The sequence below is a fragment of the Fukomys damarensis genome, unplaced genomic scaffold (genome assembly GCF_012274545.1).
Source record: "Fukomys damarensis isolate Sample0158 unplaced genomic scaffold, DMR_v1.0_HiC HiC_scaffold_27, whole genome shotgun sequence".
Lineage (NCBI taxonomy): Eukaryota > Metazoa > Chordata > Mammalia > Rodentia > Bathyergidae > Fukomys > Fukomys damarensis.
Window position 1 is genome coordinate 6,676,999 of NW_022900939.1, and position 7,644 is coordinate 6,684,642.

General features: G+C 61.3%; 3 protein-coding genes across 3 annotated transcripts in view; 2 read left to right on the forward strand and 1 right to left on the reverse strand.

Moving 5' to 3' along the window:
* The window catches only part of Pex16 (peroxisomal biogenesis factor 16), a 5,426-nt gene extending 3,950 nt beyond the window's left edge, over positions 1–1,476 (forward strand). Inside the window, exons 10-11 of the mRNA XM_010612486.3 lie at positions 807–871; positions 1,278–1,476. Of these exons, the coding sequence (XP_010610788.1) occupies positions 807–871; positions 1,278–1,336 (124 nt within the window). The 3' untranslated portion in view covers positions 1,337–1,476. The remainder of the gene's footprint in view (positions 1–806; positions 872–1,277) is intronic.
* Positions 1,477–3,860: 2,384 nt separating this feature from the next.
* CUNH11orf94 (chromosome unknown C11orf94 homolog) lies at positions 3,861–4,450 on the forward strand. Its single transcript, XM_033756530.1, has 3 exons — positions 3,861–4,037; positions 4,170–4,234; positions 4,329–4,450. The coding sequence occupies exons 1-3, from the start codon at positions 3,934–3,936 to the stop codon at positions 4,448–4,450; spliced, it is 291 nt and encodes a 96-aa protein (XP_033612421.1). The 5' UTR covers positions 3,861–3,933.
* Positions 4,451–4,541: 91 nt separating this feature from the next.
* Mapk8ip1 (mitogen-activated protein kinase 8 interacting protein 1) overlaps positions 4,542–7,644 on the reverse strand; it is a 9,350-nt gene continuing 6,247 nt past the window's right edge. Inside the window, exons 6-13 of the mRNA XM_033756814.1 lie at positions 7,412–7,643; positions 7,225–7,300; positions 6,506–6,678; positions 6,140–6,249; positions 5,884–6,000; positions 5,689–5,759; positions 5,481–5,579; positions 4,542–5,197 (exon numbers count right to left, since the gene is read on the reverse strand). Coding sequence (XP_033612705.1) covers positions 5,125–5,197; positions 5,481–5,579; positions 5,689–5,759; positions 5,884–6,000; positions 6,140–6,249; positions 6,506–6,678; positions 7,225–7,300; positions 7,412–7,643 — 951 coding nt within the window. The 3' untranslated portion in view covers positions 4,542–5,124. The remainder of the gene's footprint in view (positions 5,198–5,480; positions 5,580–5,688; positions 5,760–5,883; positions 6,001–6,139; positions 6,250–6,505; positions 6,679–7,224; positions 7,301–7,411; position 7,644) is intronic.

The window sequence follows — 7,644 nt, forward strand, 5'->3', positions numbered from 1 at the left end:
CCTCTCTCTCTCTCTCTCTCTCTCTCTCTCCTCTCTCTTCCCTGTCTCTCCCCCCCTCCTCTGTTTTTTCCTGAGACAGGAGAAAGCAAGCATATGTCATATTTAATACTGAAAATAGCTTTACCTGGCGCTTCTGCTGTTTTTAGATAAGACTGAAAGTCTTATCTCCTAGCCTGACCATCCTGGGACTGCCCAGAGCAGGGGCCCAAACTGAGCAGGGCCTGGGGACCTGACAGGGAATTTTCCGTTCCTCAGAAGACAGGGACCGGTTGCAGGCTGCTGGGAGGAGGCATCCATCCGCTCACAGCCCATACCGTGGTCTCTGCCTGTGTGGCCTTGGACAGATTACTTGACCTCTCTGTGCCTCAGTTTCTCATCATTAAAATGAGGATGATGTCAGTGCTTTCCCCACAGGGTTGTTACAGAGCATAAGTGACAAACTACACAGTCCTGCCTGGATAAATGTTAGTAAACATTTGACAAATATTATTAGAAAAACTTTTTTTTGCAGTACTGGGGATCGGTGCCCTGGGCCTCACACATGCTAGTCCCCCTGTACCACAGAGCCACATCCTCAACCCATAAATATATCTTATTTCCGTTTCAATTTCATTTTTGGTTTTGTTTTGTTGAGACAGGGTCTCACTGCGTAGTTCAGGCTGGCCTTAAACTTGCAATCTTCCTGCCTCAGCCTCCTGAGTACTGGGATGCCGGGCATGTGCCACCACGCCCAGCAGGTGAAGGCTTTGGGCTCCTCAGGCGGGTCCCCCGCCCGACTCAGCTGCCCGTCTCTCTTCTCTGTCCAGGGCCAAGATCCTCTTCCTGCTCCAGCTGCTGGCAGACCGTGTCCCCGGTGGCAGCCTGGTGGCGAGTGAGTGGGCACAGCTGTGCTTCTGGGGTGTCTCAGAGCATGTGCGCAGCCTGGCTCCCTGCCAGCCCTGGCTCTCTGTCGTTTCACTCTTTGTGGCAGACAGAGGGAGTTTGCTGTCAGCTTGGGCGGATGACAGCTCCCAGGACTGAACTGGGGGCTGTGGAGTCAGGGGTGGCTGGAAGGAGGGTGTCCCATGGGCAGGGTGCTGTGATCACACAGACTGTCAGCCTTCCTCCTGCCCAGACCCCTGGAAGGCCGGTCACCGAGGAGGGAAGGCCTGCCAGCACCCCTGAGGGTCCTGGTCTGTGTCGGTGCTGCCACCTTAGGATAGAGGGGAGGCTCTGCTGGCTGCTGGCGTGCAGATGCGAGCAGCTGTGTGATCGCCTTGTCCTCCCTTTGGTTTCAGAGCCGCTCATGGATTACCTGCCTACCTGGCAGAAGATCTACTTCTACACCTGGGGCTGACAGACCTCCGGGAGGGGCGGGGTGCGGGCTGCCACTCTGGGCAGGGCCCGCCTCAGCCTTTGGTGCCCCCGGCCCTCTTTCCTAATAAAACTGACTGGCAGTGTCCAAGCCTGTGGTCTCTCCATGCCCCACCACCCAGGCCCTCCACGTAGCCGGTTCCTTGTCACCAGCAGGAAGCCTCAGCAGCTCCAGGTGCTACGAGCCACAGGAAGCTGTGCCAGCCTCCACGGTAGCCGCAGGGGACCTGCTTCTTACTGCCCCCGGTGGAGACCGACAGCTGTGCCATATGTGCCCCTGGGCAAGCCTCTGGCTGCCCTGGGCCCTGTCCCAGGATGTCAAATGGATGGGCTGTCCGGCAGTGGGCAGTACCGGGCTGGAGCAGGGTCAGGAGTAGGAGTCGAGGCTCCAAGACAAAGCTGAGCTCAGGGCATCTGAGCTCGGGTTCCCACGCTCGCCCACCCCAGCTCTGGTGGCCAGGTGGAGCCAGGCCAGCTGCTGTGGAGGGGAGAGGGCAGGGCCCGTGGCCCAAGCTTCCGTCCTTGGCGCCAGCCTGGGGAAGACCCAGCGCTCTGCAGGTCCAAGCCACGGTGACTTCTCAGGTGCTAGAGGGCTCCTGCACCCGGCTCCCCAGGTCCCGCAGGCCTTGCTACTTCCGAGGCACCTTGACCCCGTGCCTCCAGGAACCACCTGGGGCTGCAGCGCAGCTGACCATGTGGGAAGGGCCACTGTTACCCCATCGGCTCCACTCCGCGGCCTTTGGCTTATTGAGCAAGAGGTCCTGGGCCTGGGCTCCGCAGCAGGCCCTGTGCCAGAGGCTGCACAGAGGCAGGCAGAAGGTACGCTGGAGGGGTCCTGGTGACTCTGGCTTGGGGAGGGCAGGGGTGAGTGGCCGGGAGGGGAGGGCTGTGAAGTTACAGCTCGTAACAGTTTTGTTAGTTTCCTTTCTCAGGGACCCGAGCCCATGCTTTGCCTGTGCCACGTGCTGCCAAGTCATGCCCCAGCCGTTTGTTTTCACAGTACTGGGATTGAACCCAGGCCCTTCAAGCTGAGCTACATTCTGAGTCCTTTATTGTTTAATTTGAGACAGGGCCTAAGCCCCTAAGTTGCCTAGGCCAATTTGTGCTCACACTTGTGATTCTCCTGCCTCAGCCTCCCAGAGTATTGGTAGTGCAGGCCTGTTCACACACCCGGCCATCGTGTACACCGGACTTTTGGTGCGCAGCGGCTCGGCGTGGAGTAACGTGAAGGAAGAACTGCTGTGGAGGAGCAGGGATGGGGGCTGTGGGGCAGGAACAGGTGGCGCGAGGCCATGGGAGGCCAGGCCAAATGGCAGCGGCACCAGGCAGGGGACCTAGTGGCGCTCTGCTGTTGACTGGGAAGGGCCATTTGGAGAGAGCAGAGCCCGTGGAGAATGGAGTGACAGGAGAGGGCTGCGCTGTGACGCCAGAGACCGACCTGGGACCCAGGAAAGGCCACACCAGGCAGTGTCGGATGGGGAGGTCCAAGGGGACCCAAGTGACCTGGGGACTGCTGTGGATGGGGGAGGACAGCAGCCCCTAGGAGGTGAGGGGTGGAGGGGCTTCGGCATTAGGCTAGGTATGGAATTCAGGGTGCTCCCGCCTGGTGGTCCCAATTTGGAGACAGTTGGAGGGGCTGTCCTCGGTCTCGTGTGAGGGATGTGTGGGCCCAGGTGTGGGGATGGGACTGAGGGCCTCCTCTTGGGCCTTGGGGACCTAGTGGTCTCCAGTAACAGCGTTCCCAAAGCTGCAGCCATGGCTCAGCCCTGGCTTCTGAGGCCACAGATGCGGAGTGGGGCTGGGTTGTCTGACGGCTCCCCTGGTGCAGAAGCGAGCTGGGTTTCGTAAGTGGGTAGTAAGTGGGTCAGAAGCTGATCGCACACACCATAGCCCCAGCTACTGAGGAGGCTGAGGCAGGAGGATTGCACGTTCGAGGCCAGACTGGGCAACTTAGCAGAACCCTGTCTCAAAAAGGGCTGGGGGTGTGGCTCAGTGGGACCCCACAGTGAAGCAAGCCATGTGGCCTTGGTCCTACGTCTCATACTCCAGGGAGCCGGCCCAAAGCTGGCCCCTTCCTGGAAAGACCCCAACTGAGGGGTGGGGGAGCTCCTGGATCCCGCTGTTTAAACTGCAGAGAGCAATGTGCCGAAGGGGAGGAGCCTGGAGCTACCTCACCCCGGGGGTGATCCACACTGGCTTCTTAGCTGCCAGGACCTCCCTGGGACTGAGGTGCGGAGAGGCGGGAGAGGCTGTGGGGAAGGCAGGTGCTCTGGGTGGGGGCGCCCAGTCCCTCTGTTGAGGGCCTACTGCACGCATGCCCTTCCCTCACAGGAAAGGGAACAGAGGCCTGTGTGAGGCAAGGTCAGCACTTGAACCAAGATGTGACCGCAAGACCTGGGCACCGATGCCAGGACAAGGTTTGCTTTGGTGCCTCCCGGCCCGGTGTAAACCACAGCACCTGCCCTCCTGCCTCCATCAGCCCTAGAATGATGCCCTTTGTGAGGTGGCCCAGGAGGCTGGCAGCAGATTCCGAGGCTGTGTGGAGAGGGGAGTGGAACCCGAGTGCGGCCTGCTTAGAAGATGGTGCCCACCATGTTGGGGGCTCTGAACCCCAGCGCAGGGCTCAGCCTCTTCCTCCTGTACCTCACCTTGGCAGTGAGGGTTCTGAACCCCCAGCCCCTGAGGTGCTGCCCCTGTGGGACAGCAGCACCTTGTGGTTTGTGGGTCTAGGGTTTGGGGCATGCTAAGGCCAACCCCACAAAGGGAGGTAGCAGTGGCCTCCAGGGCCAGGCTGAGCACCGCAACCTCTCCCGCAGGCCTATTCTTGAGGAACTCCCAGCCTCCCTGGAGCTGTTGCAGCCATCGTCTGACCTGGTGGACGGTAGGATTCCTCTTGTGCCCATCCCTGCCATGTCCCAGTCTTGGGCAGCCTCCATCGGAGTCCTGTCCCAAACCAACCCCTCCCCCCAATTTAGACTACGGGATCCGACCCAGGCATCCGAGGCTGCGAGGGCCTCGGCCCTTCCTCTCCCAGGCCCAGCAGCGCAAGCGGGATGGGCCAGACATGGCTGAGTATTACTACGATGCCCACCAGTGACCGACGGAACCTACATAAAACTCTTGTCAGCTGAGGCTCAGGCTTTCCTGGGTAACTGAGGTGGTGCGGAGGGGCCGTGAGGACACAGGCACTGTGCTCCAGACAGGAGATGGCACTTTAATAGTCGTGGCCAGGGTGACAAGACCATGGTGGGGTTGGCCTGGGCCAGTCAGAGGCAGCCTCTCCCTGCTGGGGCCAGTGGGCCAGGGTGGCAGGTGGGAGCCATGGTGAGAGCAGAAAGCAGCGACTTCACCGCTGCCCGCTGCCATTTCCTTCCTGGAAAGTTCTTGGGAGGTGGCCAGGCTCGGCCTGAGCTCAGGGCTCTTGGTATGGGCTGGGCCAGGGGACAGTGGGCACTTGCAGGTGACATGGGCTTTGTCAAGGCAGGAGCCAGGGCCTGGGCAGGGGAAGTAAGGCCCAGGACGGGGCGGGGCCTGTGTCCCCAGGATGGACACCCTCTGCAGCCAGAGGGACAGCCCCCGCCTTGCCCCGCCCCTCCCCGGGCAGCCCCTCTGTGATCCATATGTTACAGCTTTCTTACACCATCCCCCTGCCCCCCACCCTGTACCAGCGGCTCCCACTTCCATCCTCCAGCGGTGGTGGTGTCCCTGCCGAGCAGTGCTGTCCTGTCCACAGTCCACTGCCCTGTGTGGCCTGAGGTGCAGAGGTGGCCGCTACTCCAGGTAGATGTCTTCTGTGGGGCAGGTGTACTCCACAAACTGCTTGTAGAACTGCTGGAATGCGCGCCTGCAGGGCAGGGCAGGGCAGGGCACAGGTAAGCAGGTGCGCCAGGCCCCTGGGAATGCCGGGCCCTGGCCCTTAAGGGTGGCATCGCCCCCACCCGAGGGAGGTAGCAGGTGAAGGACTCACCAGCAGTCAACAAGCCCGGAGATCCCTCACTGGATCACCCCGCTCCCCGGCCACCCGCACTGAGTGGAGCCCCATGGGTTTCCAGGGCTACGGGAGGCTGGGGGGTGGCTAGGGCCTTGGGCTGGCTCCTTGGGGACACAGGCGGGACACACACACGTACCCCACGGATTCTGCCAGGGCTTTGGTGGAGTCTTCAGACACAAAGACGTGGCAGGCAAACCGGTGGTCGGCAGGGTGCTTGGTGATGAACCCAAAGTACCTATGGGAGGACGGAGGACAGGTGTCTGTGGGGGACAGGGGCAGGGAGCCACACCCACCCCGCCGGGCTCCAGACCCAACTGGGGCCCCACCTGTGGCCCTCCACTCACTTGTTGTTCTTTGGATGGTATCCACAGAAAGAGATGTTTTTTAGCTGGAAAAAGTGGCTACATTTATTCCCCTGCAGGAGGGAGAAGAGAGGCAAGAGGGTGGTCATCAGCGGCAGGGGAAGGCGACACACACCCTGCCACGGCAGATTTAGTGGCGGGGCTGGGAGCTGGAGCAGGGGAGGCAAGGGCAGCCACCTTGGCCTCCTGGGCATCGTCGGCCTTGACGCCTATCTTCACGCCCCTCACGCTGATCTCCAGGACACAGCTGGAGGGTGGGTTAAAGCGGACCGTGAGCCGGCGGGTGGTGGCAATCTGCAAGGGATAGGGCATGTCGGGCCGTCTCTCCTGTCCCAGGCCTGGGTCCTTCAGCTTTTGCCACCTCTAGACCCCTGCATCCTTCTCCCTAAGGGACAGTGTGGCCACAGGACAGGCAGGGTGCAGGACCTGGTACCTTTTGCATAGCAGCACAGAGGACGTCGTTGCCCTTGTGATAGGGAACCTGGACCGAGCCCAGGAACTTCACCCGGAACTGATCCACCCAGTCAGTGTTTTTGGCCAGGGCTAAAAAATAAGCAGGAAGTGAGGGGTTGGCACAGCTGACAGGAGGGGGCCCAGCCCCCAGCAAAGGACAGCGGGTGAAGAGTGCAGGTGACACTGCCCCCACCCCCAGAGGCCCCAACTTTTCTCCTTGGGAAACGGCCTGAATTGACCCTCAGCCCTGCCCTGGCTGGCCCAGATGTGGGTCACAGGGTCACCTGGCAGTAGGGCAGAGGGGCCAGGGCAGGGGCGGGTGGTACCAGGAGGGGAAGGACACTACCTGCCATGTGCTCAGGCTCCTTGGTGACCTCGATGGCATAGTAGGCAGGAAAGACCCCACGGGCACCAGTGCGCATGTTGTAGGCCTCGTACCAATAGTCCTCGGCCTGCAGCTCCACCAGGAGGGGGTCGTCCACCTCTAGCTCGAGTTCATCTTCATGTCGAGGCACAAACCTGTCCCCAGCAAGGGCATGTGAGGAGCTCCTCACCAGGATCTCTCCACCAGGCCCCGCTGGAACCGGCGAGCCGCAGTGGCAGCATTGCTTCAATATACATTGGGGTTTTTTGTTTGCTTTGTTTTGAAAGAGTTTCACTACGTAGCTCAGGCTGGCCTTGAACTCACGGCCATCCTCCTGCTTCAGCCTCCTGAGTGCTGGGATTACAGGCGAGCACCGCCAGCCACCAGGCATGCAAAGTGTCAAGTGTGCTGGCTCTCGGAAGGCCAGTGTCAAATACCTGCCACCTGGCAGTCCACAGGCCGAGGGAGGAAGTGAGCAGAGGCCCTGATAACCTGAGCTCCCGGGAAGCGAGCACTAAGCTGGGATCAGAGGTGTAGGTTTGGGTGGGCACAGACGTCCCCTTTTGCGCAGGGCACCTTGTCGTCACAGTCTTGGTTTCCCTGGACCCCTGGTCTGAGTTTAGCGGGTGAACACTGTCCCAGGGGCTGAGTGGGTGCCCATGGCCGAGTGGCCATAGCAGTGGCAGGAAGGGTGGCCCTACCTGAAGATGGCCCGGTGGGTTTGCTCCTGTTCCTCGCCGTTGATGACACAGGAGAACAGCCCGAAGGACTCGGCACCTGCGGTGAGGGTTGGGGCTGCAGGAGGGAGGCTGGTGCCGGAACCCCGGGATCAGGTGGGGCTCCAGGACACCACAGCCGCCACTGCCCACCGAGCCCCAGATGACTCACTGGAGGAGCGCGAGCGGCCACTCATGAAGACATTCAGGAACTTCTTGGAGAAGTGGACGCCGGGCTCGTCGGGCGTGGAGTCCTCCGAGAGGCCGGTGGGGGGCCGGGGCCGGGGTGCCTCCTCGTACTCCTCCCCGATGGCCGACTCGTAGGGTGACGAGGCGGATGCGCAGTTGTCGTAGACGGTGGCCGAGTCGCTCTCGTCGCTGTAGTCTCCGAAGCAGGGCCGCAGG

Coding starts and splice junctions, on each gene's coding strand:
- CUNH11orf94 (XM_033756530.1), top strand. CDS start 3,934: ATGGTGCCCACCATGTTGGGGGCTCTGAACCCCAGCGCAGGGCTCAGC. Junction 4,038..4,169: donor CTGAACCCCCAGCCCCTGAG/GTGCTGCCCCTG, acceptor CCTCTCCCGCAG/GCCTATTCTTGAGGAACTCC. Junction 4,235..4,328: donor ATCGTCTGACCTGGTGGACG/GTAGGATTCCTC, acceptor CCCCCAATTTAG/ACTACGGGATCCGACCCAGG.